The 19503-nt window shown below is 40.0% G+C and overlaps 1 protein-coding gene across 3 annotated transcripts in view; it reads right to left on the reverse strand.

The window, feature by feature from the left end:
* Window positions 1–2099: 2099 nt before the first annotated feature.
* LOC136664318 (nebulette-like) overlaps window positions 2100–19503 on the reverse strand; it is a 38546-nt gene continuing 21142 nt past the window's right edge. The window contains exons 20-37 of one of the 3 annotated variants that reach the window (XM_066641458.1): window positions 17534–17641; window positions 17019–17126; window positions 15965–16072; window positions 14421–14528; window positions 13839–13946; window positions 13059–13166; window positions 12371–12478; window positions 11789–11896; window positions 10430–10537; window positions 9650–9757; window positions 9235–9342; window positions 8670–8777; window positions 6985–7089; window positions 6066–6158; window positions 5512–5620; window positions 5004–5096; window positions 3455–3607; window positions 2100–2206 (exon numbers count right to left, since the gene is read on the reverse strand). In XM_066641458.1, coding sequence (XP_066497555.1) covers window positions 2190–2206; window positions 3455–3607; window positions 5004–5096; window positions 5512–5620; window positions 6066–6158; window positions 6985–7089; window positions 8670–8777; window positions 9235–9342; window positions 9650–9757; window positions 10430–10537; window positions 11789–11896; window positions 12371–12478; window positions 13059–13166; window positions 13839–13946; window positions 14421–14528; window positions 15965–16072; window positions 17019–17126; window positions 17534–17641 — 1866 coding nt within the window. In that variant the 3' untranslated portion in view covers window positions 2100–2189. Of the gene's footprint in view, window positions 2207–3454; window positions 3608–5003; window positions 5097–5511; window positions 5621–6065; window positions 6159–6984; window positions 7090–8669; window positions 8778–9234; window positions 9343–9649; window positions 9758–10429; window positions 10538–11788; window positions 11897–12370; window positions 12479–13058; window positions 13167–13838; window positions 13947–14420; window positions 14529–15964; window positions 16073–17018; window positions 17130–17533; window positions 17642–19503 lie in introns of all 3 variants that reach the window. The other 2 variants (XM_066641454.1, XM_066641463.1) reach the window with 2 other exon arrangements.

The following is a 19503-nucleotide window of genomic DNA, read 5'->3' on the forward strand; positions in this document are numbered from 1 at the left end:
AAGAAGCGCAGTTAGGACGTCCCAGCGTCGAGGTCTGATCCGAGAGGAACACCGCGGGATCGGGATTCTCCAGTGGACTTTTCTTTCTCATTTTCAGAATAAAACAATAAACCACCTGCAGCTCTGTGTTTTCTGCTCTTTAAGGGAAGTAGAAGACCGAGTGTGACGTGTGTGTCAGTGTTTACCTGAGATTCACTCAGAGTTCAGACTCTGCACATTTCTCCAGCACACGTGGAGTTAAAGGGTTAATGAGGTAAAAGGGTTAATTTGTGTGACAGGGTGAGTGGTTAGAACATGAATAAATTAAAAGCTAAACTGCTGAGGTGGGTGTCAGGGCGACTCTGGTGAGGCACTGGGAGGTGTTTGAGTCTCGCTGTGTTCTCCAGGTCAGTGTAAACACAATCAGACACAGAACCAGCCCCTCAGCACACACACACACACACTTATACCGTACTGACCCAGACAGGGTGGGTCTGGGCTGGTTCTGACAGAGACACTGCACCTGAAACAAAAGTGACCCACATAATAAACATTTCCCTGAAATGATGAGGCCCACGTGACCAAGGCAAACTGGACCTGAGTCCAAAGAGTGGCGTGGTCCTAACCTGGTGTTTGTGTGGCCCAAGTCAGGGCAGTGCACTGTCAGTCCTTGTAGGGAGTGGGCTCTGGGACGGGGGACGGGCCGAACCCTGGTCTGAATCTCTCAGGGAGAGTTTAAATCCACTGTGACTGAAAAGTGGTGCCTGAATAAGGAAGCCTGTGTTCCCTGCTCTGAAGACCACAGTGACAGTTCTGTAGTCTCCCAGTGGGACGGGTCAGGGTTAGGGAGGTCCAGGGAAGTGTCTCCACAGCAGCTGGACCTCCAAGAGGATCCTACACCCAACCAGAGTGTAGAGCAGCAGAAGGAAGAGTCCAGACCTCCACGTCTCAGTGGGACACAGCGTCTGGTTCAGCCCCAGACCGCAGGCACCTCTCAGGCCCTAGATCTGCTCTGGCGCTGCACTGGAACTCTGGATCTGAAAGACTAAGGCCCAATAAGCCCTGGCTTGATTGAGCTGCTGTGGCTCAGTGGTTTAGGAAGTAGCTCTGAGACCCGGAGGTTCCAGGTTCAAATCTTGCAGCAGGTTTTGAGGAAAAACAAAAAGAAAAGTCCAAAAAAAGCCCAAGAAACAGCTGAGGCTCAATGGTTTAGGAGGTAGCTCAGGGACCGAGAGATTCCAGGACTGGGCTCCCCCCTGGAGCCTTCAGAGAGAGGAGAAGAAGGGGTTATGCACCACACCACAAGGGGTTGGACTTAGTTTTGAAACAAAAGCTATGGTTCTAAAGACTAAGTCTTCACTTTTGGAGCTGCTTCTGCAGGAAGACCCCCAGCATCCTCTCTCAGCTCCTTCTCACTCCTGCCCCCTCTCTCTCCACTCTCCTCCTGACCGTCCTCCACAGTGAGCCTGGGCCAAATTCGAACCAGCAACCTCAGGAACTCGAGGCACAGCTTTTCCCACAAAGCCACCAACTCTGACCTTTCTTTTTTTGGGGGCTTGTCTTGAAGATTCATTCATTCATTGTCTGTAACCCACACCCAGTTCAAACAGTTCCAAGACAAACATCTGCTGCTTAATCATTCATCAGGTTCCCCTCAGGTTCTCCTCATGTTCCTCCCTGAGAACAGGAACCTCGTCTGTGTTTAAAGGCAGTCAGGGGTGGGTTATTCTCTCTCTCCGACCCAGACCCAGCTCCACTGACCTGCATTCCTCCGTCTCCAAGAACAGGATCCCGGAGACACTGCAGTCTTCACGTCTCAAAGGTTCTGTCGTTCACTCAGCTCTCTGGAGCCCATGGAGTGATGGGGGTGGGGCCTTTAGCGCCCTCATTCTCTGATCGTCTCTCTCTCTCCTAATCTGCTTGTCTATGTCTAACATATCCTTACATTGAAATTGCTTGTTTGCTGCTGTAATATTGTGTAAAAAGTCAGATGCACCTTTAACCAAGGAGAACTAAATGCTGAATCACTTTGCTATCTGTGTGTCACATAAGCACCCAAACCAAGAGTTTTTTTGCAAATTTGTGTACTTTATTTACTCTATTTCAGTGCAAACAAAATAATCCACACTAATCATGTTTAAAGCTTATCAGTGGTGCATCTTAGAGCCACATTTCTCCGACTCCAAATGCAGTCCATTGAGGCGAGAGGGTCAGAAAACTGGGCTGCCTGAAAAATAAAGAAAAAATAAACAAATAAAAAACCATACTCCACCACATTTGATACCCGTTACTGACATATGCATAATATAGAGCACAAATCGTTCACATAAATCTAGGTAACGGGAAAGTGGAAACCCTTAGTGAGAGAACAGTATTAGAGATAAGTGAATTTGATAAAAACACACTGTAGGCCCTGACTGGATTCAAACCATGGATGTATTAGATACTGAGAATGTGATTTACTGCTGCGCACAGCATTAGAGAATAAATGGGAAAAAGCTGAGAAAATCAGACAGCTACATTCACACCAGTAACCCCTCTCTAAAAACGGTGTGATACAGCGCTGTTTGCCACCGTCTTAAGCAGTTACACCTTTCAGCAGGTGAGCCTAGTCAACTGTAATTATACTGTCTGTTGTGTGGGGCAATTTCATACAATCTGCTAGATTAATCATTCATTCAATCATTTTCAGAGACCATAATGGAATCAATGGGAGTAAGGCAGGAACACACCCTGGACAGGGCACCAATCCATTACAGGGCATCCCAGAATCACACGTTTACTCACACCTATGGACAGTTTGGATAGCCAATCCACCTACCAGAGTAAGGTTTGGACTGTGGGAGGAAACCTGGTGAAATGCCACCCAGACACAGGGACAACACACTTCAGAGACAGTGACCTGAGGTGGGTTTTAAACCCAGAACCATGTGTGAGAGCACACTGTCTATATTAACTTTTTAGTCCAAATATTAAACAAACCAATAAACCATAAGGTTGTTTATTGACATCAAAACAAACAAAATAATACTCAGCTCACACTAGGGCTGGACGATATGGTCGAAATTTATATCACGATATATTTCTTCATTTTGGTCGATATGATGTCATTTTGATATCAATATGAAAGGTATAAATCCACTGAAAGCTTCCAAGAACAAACAGGAAACATGACATCACTATCAAATGTTAAGCTATTGTCTTTGTCAATATTAATATTTTTAAACTAAAATTGAAATTGAGTCATGAACTGACGACGGCGCCCTCTAATGACCGTCAGTTAGTAACACTGTAAATAATGTATATTGAAAATGTGTTTAAAAATTATATTGTTAGTGAGATATATATATATATATATATATATATATATATATATATATATATATATATATATATATATATATATATATATGTAGGTATATATATAATAACTATTGTCCAGCTAGCAGATGAATCCCCACATTACATTTCTTACCTGTGCTAGTTGTGTCTTGCATTGTAGAGTTGCTGCTGTAGAAAGACACACTGTCATCACCCCATAGCTCAGACGCCACTGAGCTGCATGCAGACTGTGTACAGTAAGGCATAAAATGTGCAGACTGGTGCCTGGTCCCATGAGTAGCCCGCTCTAATGCAATCATCCACATGTGAAAAACAATTAAAAAAACAAAAAAAAAAACAGTCAACGGGTGAAAAGTAGAGAATTCAAAAATGAAAAAAAAAAAGATTTATGATTAAATATGTTTACAGTGATCAGCCACAACCCACTGTTTATTTGATCAGCTCAACTTACATTATACACAGATTTGGAAGCTCTATATTTACACAATGAGGTTGATCTATTGATTGGTGTTCATTGCCCACAGAGCAGGCATTATTAGGGAGGGGAACCACTCTCAGGTGTTTAAGAACCCAGTAACACTATGGTGTCTTATCCGCTTCTGCTAGTGCAACAAACACTATCCCTCCAGCTCCACGTTAGTGTCACTGTTGTGCTGGGGATGATCCACCACTCTGTTTTTAAGAACAGAGCAAAATGGGCCTAATGAAGCATGCAGAACAAACAGATGGGCAACAGCTTTTTATTGCAGAGCTACCAGCTCCCTCAGACTCTCTTTAACCATGCAGTACATTACCCCCCCATTGTTTCTTCTTCCCTTTCTCTCACCCATGTCCTGAGCAGTTTAAAGCTCATTCACTGTTCATGGGGCTCTGCAAGGCAAGGTTTTCCCTTCACAGTTTTCCCAATTGACCTGACTAGACCTTACACCATTTTAATCCCTGACACATGCTCATGCTTTCAGATTAACCATAGCTTTTCATCATTTCTATCTGAACTGTTGTGTTCTATTGCTGTTTTGTAATTTGGTCAGTGTCTACCACAGGATGATGACTTGGCTTGCTCACGGGACACTTATATATCTGTAAAGCTGCTTTGTGATGAAATTTGCTGTAAAAACAAACCCTGTATAAATTAAATAAAGATAAAACAATTCCCTGAAATTTATGAAGATTAAATGACATGACTGTCTGTGAGCAGTGTGGTGTGTTCTCCCTGTGTCTGCGTGGGTTTCCTCCAGGTGACTGTCTGTGAGGAGTGTGGTGTGTTCTCCCTGTGTCTGCGTGGGTTTCCTCCGGGTGCTCCGGTTTCCTCCCAGAGTCCAAAAACACACGTTGGTAGGTGGATTGGCGACTCAAAAGTGTCCGTAGGTGTGAGTGCGTGAGTGAATGTGTGTGTATGTCTGTGTAGCCCTGTGAAGGACTGGCGCCCCCTCCAGGGTGTATTCCCGCCTTGCGCCCAATGATTCCAGGTAGGCTCGGACCCACTGCGACCCTGAACTGGATAAGGGGTTACAGATAATGAAAGTATTAAGTTATTCAGAGATCCCTTCATATTTTGAGAAGTATTTATGAAAACGTGTGTGTGAGTGTGTGTGTGTGTGTGTGTGTGTGTGTGTGTGTGTGTATGAGTGAGTGTGTATATAAGTGACATTTTGTGGTGTAGGAGATAAGAGCAATAGTACCAGACATTCTGCGCAGGCTTTTCGACTGAATATTGTCCTCTGCAGGGTCCAAATCAAATATCGATCCTGGATCAGTGCGCCACACCTTTAGGTCTTTGACAAAACATTTTGCATTATCACTCAAAATAACTTATATAAACGTTACTTAGAACAAAAACGTTTAATTAAATGCTGATTTCCTAGTTGGGATGACCCTTAATCAGTTACTAAAGGTATTGTGTATGGTAACAATTTCAAACCATTTTAAAGCACTTTTACTATGTGTACTATGTAGTTTTGTATAAAGTCTACACACTTTTGAAAATAATTTTATTTTTAGTTCCCCACGAGTAAATATTAATCCATATTCCTAAAGGCTAGGCACTAAATCCAACACTCAGTGGCTCTGCATTCAATATGAAATCAAAGCTAGATTAGTGAAAGGGTATGATGAGTTTTTATTTTTTTTAAATATTAATTGTTGCAAATTATTGCAAATAACACAGAATTAACTTTGTCATTCACTGACCTTCAGTAATGCCTGCTTTTTCCAGTTCCACTGTGTGAGCCATGGTGTGACCTACGAGGGCAGGAGTGCAGCTCTTCCGTTTTTGCTCAAAGTCCTCATGGTACTTTATCTGAAAGAAGAAACTGTTACTCAAACCTGCTCGAGCCCACAACCCCAGGATGAAACTAAATGAATACTTACTATAATTAATATTAACTGGTTTATAATAACATCAAGAATGGGCCAGATATTAGAATTTTGTCTTTTTTCAACAATCACTCACTGGCAGATTGGAAAAATTGTAATCTTGCATAATTTAAACTGATCAAACTTTGAATTCGTGACCAAAAATACGGGCACCCCTGAACTTTTTGGAAAGCACATCACACTTCTTCCAGACTTTTTGCAATTCTCATATAATGTTGGGTGATATAAGGGCAATTACCAGGCTCTACTTGTGAACTCATTAGTTGCTCTATAGAGTTCTAAACCTGTCTTTCCTGCATTTACTGGTTCGTTCACCTGTTTTGTGTTATTTCAACTTTGTATGTGAGATGGTATAAATAATAACATACTGAGCTTATGTTATTTTGGTTCCTCCGAACTCTTTCCATTTCAGGAGTATACTCCAATGAAGTTCCACTGCTCACCTTCTCTCTGTACTGCACCTGCAGTTACACACATGCACAAACACAAACATTCATTGTCTGTAGCGCTTGTCCAGTTCAGGGCGGCGGTGGGTCCAGAGCCTGACCAGAATCACTGGGTGCAAGGCAGGAACACACCCTGGAGGGGGCACCAGTCCTTCACAGGGCAACACTCACAATCATCGTAATAATAGTATGATTACCGCAATAAAAACTCTTGTCCTGTATCAAATAGTATGAGAATGACATGTTGATTGGATGTGGCCCTTGACTTTCCACTATACAGTGAATAATATCTTTATAGATGTAGACACAGAGCAGCAAAACAGCCTTTAAAATGCCACAGTGGACACACACTCTGCAGTTTACACCACCTAAAATAGGCAAACTGCCATGCAGACACTCACATATGAACCTTACTGCATGAAAGCGGTTTCGTGAAGGACGTGCTGGCAGTGTAAATGTGGACATCGCTGTTCTGTGTATCTGTACATGCACAGAGGTACAGCAGGTCCCCCCCAACCTGAGTGGACAGTGCAACTATTTTATTTACAAGATGCAAAATTTGGAAAGTCTAAAATCAATTCCACTCTAACCGAAATGATATGAATGTATTAACACACAAAAGATTTAACACATGCAAACTGCCGAATCAATTAAAAGGTGTAGTTTGGACTGATTTATTTTTTATCATCCTTTTTCTACCTATACCTTTAACTTTTACTGTCCTCTACTGCCAAACAATAGAATCCACTTGAATCTGGGATTTTCTTTATCAATGGTCCTATATTTTTTTATACATTAGGGTCTTGGCCTGTGGTAAATAGTTAAGTGCTACCATACTCACATTGCTTATCTTCTTGGTATTTTGTTTAGCCAAGACAATCTCTGGAGTCTGAGTGATGGATGACATCAGTCCCCTCATTAACTTCGCATCCCAGGTGTACTTCACCTATGAAGACAAGACATACACCTACTGTGATCACACACAAACAATGTAGATTTATGTGGTCACAGATTGTATGTCAGACTGTCCAGTCTGGTGACAGACATTTCTACAAGACTACTTTGGAAACTGAGCACAACCATGGGCTAAAAAAACTTGTTTTTTAGCTGTTTTGAAAATGACAGCATAAACTAAACTAGCCTCAAGTGGAGGAGTTTTAATCTTGTTCACGAATTAGGGAAAGATGGAGCGTGAGATTGACAGGCGGATCGGTGCAGCGTCAGCAGTAATGCGGGCTCTGTACCGGTCCGTTGTGGTGAAGAGAGAGCTGAGCAGAAAAGCAAAGCTCTCGATCTACTGTTCAGTCTACGTCCCGACCCTCACCTATGGTCCCGAGCTTTGGGTAGTGACCGAAAAAATGAGATTGCGGGTACAAGCGGCAGGGTGTCTGGACTCTCCCTTAGAGACAGGGTTAGGAGCTCGGATATCCGGGAGAGACTCGGAGTGGAGCCGCTGCTCCTCCACATCGAGAAGAGCCAGTTGAGGTGGTTCGGGCGTCTGGTCCGGATGCCTTCCTGGTGATGTGTTCTGGGCATGTCCAACGGGGAGGAGGCCCCAGGGCAGACCAAGAACACGTTGAAGAGACTACATGTCTCAACTGTCCTGGGAACGCCTCGGTATACCCCCGGAGGAGCTGGAGGCGGCGGCTGGGGAGAGGGAGGTCTGGGTTTCTTTACTCTGACTGCTTCCCCCGCGACCCGGACCCAGATAAGTGGTGGAAAATGGATGGATGGATGGAAACTAAACTAGAAATATACCAGTCTATCTGGAGAAATAGCCTCAGACCACAGAAGGGCACGTAACTCTGCATGTTTCGCTTATACTTCTTTCTAAAAATAATACAATTAATCCTAGATTACTGTTTGGTACAATTTCTAAACTAACAATGAACCTCAGATAAACACGAAGATTGAACCTAAGATACCACCAGCTAACAGCAGTTTTGATTTTATGGAATTTGTTCTACAGTTGCAACTTTGAAGGCTTTAGATAAAAGAAAAAAAAAAAGAAAAAACAAATCAAGTAATATTTAACACTGATTATTCCTGTTATGTTCGTATGTCTCTGTATTGTTTGTATACTTCGTCCACAACTGACTAATTTACAATAAAGAATGATTGGGTTAAGTGTGGATGTGGTTAAGTGTGATTCTTGAATGTTTACTATGATGGAGAAACTGTATTAGATGTAAGATTAAATTGAACAAATAACCCAAGTAAACAAATCTAACAGTTATACCCAGCTGTTTTCTACAGCTCTATGCTCAAGAATACCTCAGGTGAGAGGCACATGATCATCCTCCTTCTTAATTTTATAGTTTGAGAGCTAAAGTAATGTTAGTAACAGATTTCAAAGTACCATTAATTACACTAAACTTAATAAAGAAACTGTATTATTACTAAAGTAAATAAAAGGCTTAATTGAGACACAGGGATTACTGTATTCATTAAAAAAAAGTATATGGCTACAGGACTAAAGCATTAATTTTTGAAGGATTAGAGGTATAAGTTCATTTGAGAATTTACCTGGCTCACAATTTCTGATGCTTTCTTAGCCCTCTGTATCTCCATTGAATCAGTACTGATGTCCACACCCCTCCCTAAGATGTCCTTCAGATCCTTACGGTAATCTTTCTGTCAGCATGGCAATCAAAATGACAAGATTAATAAATTATATTAAAACGAACTTAATTACTGAAGATAGACAATTCTTACAAATGTCTTATTTGCTGAAGTTTGACCCCTATAGCTATGACTTGACAGAACAAGCCTAAATCAAAGTAGATCTATTATATTCAATAATTCAATGACATTATTTTCATCTTGGAATATTAATTAAATATTAAACACCAAAGCAACTAAAAGGCTTGACTGAGACAGACATGGGAATTATTACATGTCCGTGTAAAGTCTATGACTAATGTTACGGATGTGTGTGTGTTCACACATACAGCTCCTCTGAGTTACTGTGAAAAAGTGTGAAAGGGGTTATAAAGTCATATAATAAACAAACTTACATTAGTAGAAAACTTTAATGTCTTTAAAACATCTCATGGTAAACTGGAAGGCATAAGTTCATTTTAGATTTTACCTCTCTGGCGATCTCTGATGCTCTTTTAGCCCTCTGTATCTCCATTGAGTCAGTACTGATGTCCCCACCTTTCCCTATGATCTCCTTCAGATCCTTACGGTACTCTTTCTGTAAATTTTATAATAAAAAAAAAAAAAACTAAATTAATGAAAACAAAATTAATTAGACTTTCTATAGTTAGACACTACTTGCAATTGTCTTATTTGCTGAAGTATGACCCTTGTGCCCTTTACTACATAACTATGACTAGACAGTCACCACAGGAAATACCTGTGACATATTGTAACTTTTCCAGAAATGTATAGTGTCATCTAACAATCATCAAATCAAAAAAATATACAAACACAGATCAGTAGGAACCTTACTGTTAAACACAGGCATATGTTTATAGGCATAAGTTCATTTTAGATTTTACCTCTCTGGCGATCTCTGATGCTCTTTTAGCCCTCTGTATCTCCATTGAGTCAGTACTGATGTCCCCACCTTTCCCTATGATCTCCTTCAGATCCTTACGGTACTCTTTCTGTAAATTTTATAATACAAAACACAAACTAAATGAATGAAAACAAAATGAATTAGACATTATTTTCATTTTATATATATTTTTAAGAACAGCCATCATGTTATGACTTGCGACCAATAATAGTCCTTGATAATGCATAGTTTTAATGTTTAATATAAATAAAAACCCTAACAGTTCAAGCTGTTATACCCAGTTGTTTCCTAAGTATAGCTCAGGTGAGAGGTGCATGTTGTTTAACAAGTTAAATGATATTAGTAAAAAAAAACTCAAGGTAACATCTGTAAAACTATGACTCGAAATAGCAGACTTGATTAAGAAAGATGTAGGAATTATTATAATTCATGTACTGGGAGGAAAAATTAAAAAATGAAAATAAAAATATATGGCTACAAGGACTTGGCCTTACACCAGGATGGAAATGCCATATGGGAACTAGCCGAGTGTCTTTTTTGTTATAGAACATTTATCATGGCATCTGAAAATCACATGAAAAATGAAAACAGAAAACAACAGATACGTCTGTCTGAATCTGAAATGAATGCCCTTGGTTTAAGTTAGTCACCTGCCAATCATATAATCAAACATTAAACAAACATACATTTATAGAAAACATTTCAGTTTTACAAGCATCTAATGATAGATTTATAGGCATGAGTTCATTTTAGATTTTACCTCTCTGGCGATCTCTGATGCTTTCTTAGCCCTCTGCATCTCCATTGAGTCAGTACTGATGTCCCCACCTTTCCCTATGATCTCCTTCAGATCCTTACGGTACTCTTTCTGTAAATTGTATAATAAAAACAAAAAACGAACTAAACGAACTATTTCAAATTAGTATTTTAAATTGTCTTATTTGCTGAAGTATGACCCTTGTGGATTCCTACTCCGGGTGACTGTCTGTGAGGAGTGTGGTGTGCTCTCCCTGTGTCTGTGTGGGTTTCCTCCGGGTGACTGTCTGTGAGGAGTGTGGTGTATTCTCCCTGTGTCTGCGTGGGTTTCCTCCTGGTGACTGTCTGTGAGGAGTGTGGTGTGTTCTCCCTCTGTCTGTGTGGGTTTCCTTCGGGTGACTGTGTGTGAGGAGTGTGGTGTGTTCTCCCTGTGTCTGCGTGGGTTTCCTCCTGGTGACTGTCTGTGAGGAGTGTGATGTGTTCTACCCGTGTCTGCGTGGGTTTCCTCCGGGTGACTGTCTGTGAGGAGTGTGGTGTATTCTCTCTCTGTCAGTGTGGGTTTCCTCCAGGTGACTGCCTGTGAGGAGTGTGGTGTGTTCTCCCTGTGTCTGTGTGGGTTTCCTCCGAGTGACTGTCTGTGAGGAGTGTGGTGTGTTCTCCCTGTGTCTGCGTGGGTTTCCTCCGGGTGACTGTGAGGAGTGTGGTGTGTTCTCCCTGTGTCTGCGTGGGTTTCCTTCGGGTGACTGTCTGTGAGGAGTGTGGTGTGTTCTCCCTGTGTCTGTGTGGATTTCCTCCTGGTGACTGTCTGTGAGGAGTGTGGTGTTTTCTCCCCGTGTCTGCGTGGGTTTCCTCCGGGTGACTGTCTGTGGAGTGTGGTGTGTTCTCCCAATGTCTGCGCGGGTTTCCTCTGGGTGCTCCGGTTTCCTCCCACGCTCCAAAAATACATGTTGGTAGGTGGATTAGTGACTCAAAAGTGTCCGTAGGTGTGAGTGTGTGAGTGAATGTGTGAGTGTGTGTGTTGCCCTGTTAAGGTCTGGCGCCCCCTCCAGGGTGTGTTCCCACCTTGCGCCCAGTGATTCCAGGTAGGCTCTGGACCCACTGCGTCCCTGAACTGGATAATCGGTTACAGACAATGAATGAATGAATGAATGAATGAATGAATGACCCTTGTGCCTTTTACTACATAACTATGACTAGACAGACACCACAGGAAATACCTGTGACATATTGTAACTTTTCCAGAAATGTATTTTATCTTCTAACAATCATCAAATCAAAAAAATATACAAACACAGATCAGTAGGAACTTTTACTGTTAAACACAGGCATACATTTATAGGCATAAGTTCATTTTAGAGTTTACCTGACTGGCGATCTCTGATGCTTTCTTAGCCCTCTGTATCTCCATTGAGTCAGTACTGATGTCCCCACCTTTCCCTATGATCTCCTTCAGATCCTTACGGTACTCTTTCTGTAAACAAGATAATCATAATGACATAAATAAATGTAATTAAACAAAACTGATTACACTTTCTGTAGACACTGTTTGCCGAAGTTTGACCTCAGTGCAATTTAATTGATAGCTATAACTAGACAGAACCAGCTCCATTAGAATCGATTTATTGCACTTAGCAACTCACTGACTATATTTTAATTTTATGGACTATTTAGGAACAGTCGGTCGACATTTGAAGACTTGCAACCAGTCAGAGTCTTAGCTGATGCACTTGGGGAAGGGGACTACAGTTAAAAGGAGATTTAAGATAAAGGTCTGCTAGAGAGGAATACCCCACACAATGATGTGTTGGACTGTGGCATATTGTCACTTTTCAGAAAAATTCTTTTAACAATCATAAAATCCAAAAATATATATAACAAAAACAGATAATTAGGAATCTTTATTGTTTAAATACATCGATTTAGATAAGTTAATTTTAGATTTTACCTGGCTGGCGATCTCTGATGCTTTCTTAGCCCTCTGCATCTCCATTGAGTCAATACTGATGTCCCCACCTTTCCCTATGATCTCCTTCAGATCCTTACGGTACTCTTTCTGTAAACAAGAAAATCAAAATTACATAAATAAATGTAATTAATACAAAATTAATTACACTTTCTTTAGTTAGACACTACTTGTAATGGTCTTATTTGCTGAAGTTTGACCCCTGTGGAATTTAGTATATAGCTGTCACTAGACAGAACAAGCTTGATCAGTATAGATTTATTACATTCAATAATTCATTAACATTATTTCCATCTCAGGGACTGTAAAGGAACAACCTACATGTGATGACATGCAACCAACCACAGTCTTAGACATAAGACACAGCACAAAATCAGAATGGATTATCAGTGCTTTCATTTGAATCAAGAGTGATCCAACTACTTTATATCCAAACAAAGTGTACAAATAACTTAAAATAATATGAGTTTGTGTTTCATGTGGGATTTACTCACATGTGTGTTTACACACACATCTCCTCTGGTTAAAGTAGGGAAAATTTCTGGGTTTTTGTGCTTGTGTGAAATGGGCTATAAATTCATATTACAAACAATCTTAGATTTTAGTGAAAGATTGTATTGTTTGTAAAATCATGATCAGTTTAGAGGCATAAATTCATTTTAGATTTTACCTGGCTGGCGATCTCTGATGCTTTCTTAGCCCTCTGTATCTCCATTGAATCAATACTGATGTCCACACCTTTCCCTATGATCTCCTTCAGATCCTTACGGTACTCTTTCTGTAAATTTTATAATTAAAAAAAAAAACTAAATTAATGGAAACAGAATTAATTAGTATTTGAAATAGTCTTATTTGTTGAAGTATGACCCTTGTGGATTCTTGCTCTGGGTGACTGTCTGTGAGGAGTGTGGTGTGTTCTCCCTGTGTCTGCGTGGGTTTCCTCCGGGTGACTGTCTGTGGAGTGTGGTGTGTTCTCCCAGTGTCTGCGCGGGTTTCCTCCGGGTGCTCCGGTTTCCTCCCACGCTCCAAAAATACATGTTGGTAGGTGGATTAGTGACTCAAAAGTGTCCGTAGGTGTGTGTGTGTGAGTGAATGTGTGAGTATGTGTGTTGCCCTGTTAAGGTCTGGCGCCCCCTCCAGGGTGTGTTCCCACCTTGCGCCCAGTGATTCCAGGTAGGCTCTGGACCCACTGCGCCCCTGAACTGGATAATCGGTTACAGACAATGAATGAATGAATGAATGAATGAATGACCCTTGTGCCTTTTACTACATAACTATGACTAGACAGACACCACAGGAAATACCTGTAACATATTGTAACTTTTCCAGAAATGTATTTTATCTTCTAACAATCATCAAATCAAAAAAATATACAAACACAGATCAGTAGGAACTTTTACTGTTAAACACAGGCATACATTTATAGACATAAGTTCATTTTAGAGTTTACCTGACTGGCGATCTCTGATGCTTTCTTAGCCCTCTGCATCTCCATTGAGTCAGTACTGATGTCCCCACCTTTCCCTATGATCTCCTTCAGATCTTTACGATACTCTTTCTGTAAACAAGATAATCATAATGACATAAATAAATGTAATTAAACAAAACTGATTACACTTTCTGTAGACACTGTTTGCCGAAGTTTGACCTCAGTGCAATTTAATTGATAGCTATAACTAGACAGAACCAGCTCCATTAGAATCGATTTATTGCACTTAGCAACTCACTGACTATATTTTAATTTTATGGACTATTTAGGAACAGTCGGTCGACATTTGAAGACTTGCAACCAGTCAGAGTCTTAACTGATGCACTTGGGGAAGGGGACTACAGTTAAAAGGAGATTTAAGATAAAGGTCTGCTAGAGAGGAATACCCCACACAATGATGTGTTGGACTGTGGCATATTGTCACTTTTCAGAAAAAATCTTTTAACAATCATAAAATCCAAAAATATATATAACAAAAACAGATAATTAGGAATCTTTATTGTTTAAATACATCGATTTAGATAAGTTAATTTTAGATTTTACCTGGCTGGCGATCTCTGATGCTTTCTTAGCCCTCTGCATCTCCATTGAGTCAGTACTGATGTCCCCACCTTTCCCTATGATCTCCCTCAGATCCTTACGGTACTCTTTCTGTAAACAAGAAAATCAAAATGACAAATATAATTAATATAATTAGCCCCGCCTCTTCTCTTCTCACATCTTAGGGTTCTGGGGGAATGGCTGCTGTCCGCTGTGACATAATTGTGGCAGGCCGTTTTAAAGAAAGACGCTACCTAAAAAGGATAACATTAACTAGCACAGATAGAGGTCCTGTACAATGTCTGACGCTGAATGTATAGTTTGTGAACCTGGACCCATTCAGAATCCAGCCATGGAAAAATATGTCAGTGCGTAAAGTGAATGGACATTGAAGGACCGTCATAATGTCCAGTTCAGTGGTAAGTAAGTTAACATAGGGCTACCCTTCCTAAAAGTATCATTAAGGAATTATACTTCTGTAGTGCTGCATTATATTTTCATATTAATCAAATTTTCTTGTGGTAGTCTTAGTAAAATGATGCTATAGTAAACTTTGACTTGTCTATTGACATACAGTAAATACATGTCAGAATTTAACATTAGGTTTTTAATGTGCAACAGCAGTGGCCGTTTTGTCCTGCATCGTCTCCTCCTCAGGAGCATTTTAAATGGTTAAATTCCACCGGTCACAATGTAACTTCGGCCAGCAACACCACCTGTAAACGTCACTGGGAATAGTAAAAATGCAATGTGTTTGTCTCTGGCCCCAAATTTTACACTTGTGTTTTACACAACTGTGTTCCTGATCACTGCCATTTTTTGTGTGAAAGATGGATACACATTAATACAATTAAAATAAAAAGGTGTTTCTCACATCAACACTCACATAAACACAGGTTCAGCTGTGATTAGAGATACTCAAATGAGGGGTGGTGGGACAATTCTAAAGTTTCTGTATTCAATACAAGAATAGGCACAGTATAAGAATGCCTTAGTTTAATAGTTAGAAACCTGAAATGATGGTAATAATAGATTTCAAAACAACATCTGTATAAATACTAAATCAAGTAATATGCTTGACTGAGACAGACATGGGGATTATTATATCGATGTGCTGGGAGGAAAATTAAATATGTCCAAACCAAATGTATTTGAACCCAGTACCAGAGATCAGTGTGGAAGCTCCCACATTGGAACTACCCCAATGTATTTATTGGTGTCAAACATATAGTAAAGCTTTGCAAAACATAAAAAAAACTTAAATAGGAAACCACAGATCACTTTATCTATAGCTACTTTGCAAGACCTTGGTATTACTGTATCTCAATGTCATCTCACTATCATATAATCAAATAATAAACACACATAGATTAATAGAAACATTTAGGTGTGATTCCCCAGATAGATATTAAACCTAGTCCTTGACATACACCCACATTATTTATTGTGATTTTTCCATTGACAGGAGAATACATTCCAAGACTACGCTTAATCCCTGTCTGGGAACCCAGCCCTTAGTGTTTACATAAGTTCAAATAAGATTTTACCTGGCTGGCGATCTCTGATGCTTTCTTAGCCCTCTGCATCTCCATTGAGTCAGTACTGATGTCCACACCTTTCCCTATGATCTCCTTAAGATCCTTACGGTACTCTTTCTGTCAAAATGTAATTAAAGTGACAAATTTTAATACAAAATATGTAATTACACTTTTTGTAGTTAGACTCTACTTGCAATTTTATTATTTGCTGAAGCTTGACCCCTTGCTATTCATTGATTCATTGATTCAGGGTGCAGAGCCTACCTGGAATCACTGGGCGCAAGGCGGGAACACATCCTGGAGGGGGCGCCACATTCACTCACACACTCAAACCTACGGACACTTTTGAGTTGCCAATCCACCTACCAACGTGTATTTTTGGACTGTGGGAGGAAACCGGAGCACCCGGAGGAAACCCACGCAGGCACTGGGAGAACATTTCATTGCTACTATTTTCATATTTTATATACATTTGAATAGATTTTTAGAATATAAACATCTCCACAGTTCAGTGTACAAACTCTGCAGGGCAAATTAAACATAGACAAGCAGAGCCAATTCATGACCATTTCTTCATCACTAGCTTTGTATAAACAAATATCATTTTAAAGAGGTCTGTTGGGAGACTTTACAATAATTTATTTGTGTTCATGTTGTTCTTATTGTTAGCTGATGCTAATCGGCTAGTTAGCTCATTGGCTACTCAAAGTGCACTCAATGACTCCACTGTGCTCAAGTTTGCTCATCCCAGTTAAATTTTTTTGTAAATTTTTTTTGCATGTGTCACTGTATTGTGGCTAATCACTAATTTGCTAATGGCTTAACAAACATGCCTATTAACCACGATTTATTAATCACACATTATATTCCTGCTGTTTTATAATCTTTTCTCTCCCACCAAGTCCCCTCCACGACTTGTGATTTGCATGCTAATAGTTATCTTTAAGTCTTATCCATATCTGGTTATTGCCCTTGGACTCCTTGTTACTACACCAGAAACAAGGCTGCACAAATCTTCAGCAGACACAAATGCCATTTTGATTTGAATAATGGTCTGCTGTACCTCACTGATGACCTTTCCAGCATTCTTCACTCGCAGGAAATCTGGTGTCTCTTCTAAACAAGACAGGCCCTTTCCCTTCACCTTCAGGTCCAAATCCTTTCTGTACTCCTTCTGTAGATAAGAAACTTGAGACACTGAATATGGCTTGTTTACTGCTACATAACCCTTAATGATAAATTGTAAATGTGCCTTTAGAGGTAATGCAGTGGTGTTAAAGTCCTAAAGGTACATTACATTAGCTTCTCCAGAAGGACAGGTGAATATTTATAATCTTTTGTTATAGAATTATGTAAAATAAAAGAACAAGTCCTGGAGATTAAAAGGGCCGTATGAAATCACACCATTTTAAATTCTTCCGTTATAATAAAATAAGGTACAATAATGTAAACTAACTAAAGATACAGAATATGAGCGTAACACCATGGTGACAGTTTAGCTCTTAAAAACTATAATTAATTAACTTAGTTTAAATTAGATATATATAAATGAAGTCAAGTAATAAATGTTGGCATTACCTCACTCTGCATTTTCTGAGTATCCTTGGACATGTTGTAGAACTCTGTTTGAAGAAAATCCATCTTCTGTTTACCTTTGTTCCTCTCATAGTCCTCTTTGTACTTCACCTAATTTCACATTCAGCATTCACAAAAATTAGTCAAAGAGCGTCTAAATTAAATACACAGTTAATATGAAAATGTTGGCCAATTAACTTTGCAGGTTTACTGAAATTACTCTGGAACCAGGGGTGATTGCTCTAAGACTGCAAGGGAAGCTCAGCCTCCCCTAAAATTTCAAAAAATAAGTCATCAAATATATAATGTTGTGTGTACATGTCATTGAATAAATATGCACTACAACGCGCTCAACTTTTGTTCAGAATCAGCTTCTTATCACTGGTAAAGACACGGCTTTCCTCTCAATCATTCCCACAGATTCACCGTTCTTTAAACAGTGTGGATGCTGAGCATCCACAGAGTTCAATAGCGAAGCAGCGAAACGAGACGAGTCATTGGATAAATGCTGGGCTTTGTCCCACCCATCGGACGCTCAGCGTCTCTGGGGGTCTATGGGGCCGTGGGCTGGCCTCGGCTGGCCAGAGCTGAACATTTTCATTCTGTTCTGAGTTGAACCAGAGACTTTCTTAAACCTCTTAGCGGCATTTTTTGTTAAAAACGACTAGCAACAAATCGAGCTTCTATTTCTGGTGGGTTTTTTGTAGCTGCTTGTGTTTGGAGACTGACTTCTATCACTCTTTCTGACTTCTATCGTAGTTTCTGATCAGCGGGTGCTGCTGAGCCCCTCCACCGTCACAAAGCACTCATAGACGGACACACGTCACATGGGTCAAGGCCATTTAAAACCCTATGTATATAGCTATTAAAGATAAACATACACAATAAAGAATTATTTAAGCTTTTTAGTTTATATTTGTTGATCTAATGCATTATTATTTGATGTGAAACCTATAAAAACCTTGAAAAACTATAAATCAATAATAGGAATATGTTTTTGCTGATGACTCATATTTTTCCGCCCAGAGACAGTGTGAGATGACGTCATGTGAGTCAAACCGAAACTGAAAGTAAACACCGTCTTTCTTGTTCCTTTCTTTTCTGATTATAGCGAATATGATTAGAATATTTCATGACGAACATGACACACAAATTTTGAAGGAGCACCTTGATTTTTAGGTGGTTTTTCACACTGGATTACTCCCAGAGGCTTCACAGCACCGCGATAAAAGCGCTATTTTTAGAAACGGTCGGATCTGCGCTTTCTAACGGTATACGGAGCTCACAGACGCATTCAGACATTCAAGACTTACAAGACTTACTTACTGATTATATAAGTTGTGTTTCTACCCCACAGAATGCGGGGTTAGGGTTGATGTGGCAGCCTAGCTCTGCTGGCCATTGAGAGGACACTAGTCAGGGCCACAGATCATTTTCTTGAAAAGGAACGGAGGGTAGAATTTACGTATAAATAAACAGACACATTTTATGATGTAGGCCGAAACTGAGCTTCCCCTCCTTGAAAGACCAGCATCCGCCACTGCCTGGAACTACTGTAAAATTGTTTGATCTGTTCTATTGAATCAACATCTACGTCATTGGTCAAATAAAGGAGCATAACATCAAATGATTAAAGACCCACTTCTGCTGAGCTCTAATGAAGTCCAGGCGTATTATCTTCCATTTTCTTGTACAATGACCAACGTTTGAAAATAGGGCTCTAGTTCAAATTATTTCTGAGCCTTCTTTCTGACAGATTTTTCAGAGGTGTGTCTGTGCATTCCCAAGAATACTGCAAATGTATTAGTTTAAATACAAGTTTTTTATTATTATTTTGGCATGTGCCAACTGATGGATATAGGAAGGAATGGACAGGGAAAGAAGACCATTATTTTTAAACCAAATATTCAATATTTAAAGAGAACACAAAAGTGTTACAATGACCTTATTAGCCATTTCAACATTTAAAATTA

Source organism: Hoplias malabaricus, chromosome 1 (genome assembly GCF_029633855.1).
Source record: "Hoplias malabaricus isolate fHopMal1 chromosome 1, fHopMal1.hap1, whole genome shotgun sequence".
In the NCBI taxonomy this organism is placed as follows: domain Eukaryota; kingdom Metazoa; phylum Chordata; class Actinopteri; order Characiformes; family Erythrinidae; genus Hoplias; species Hoplias malabaricus.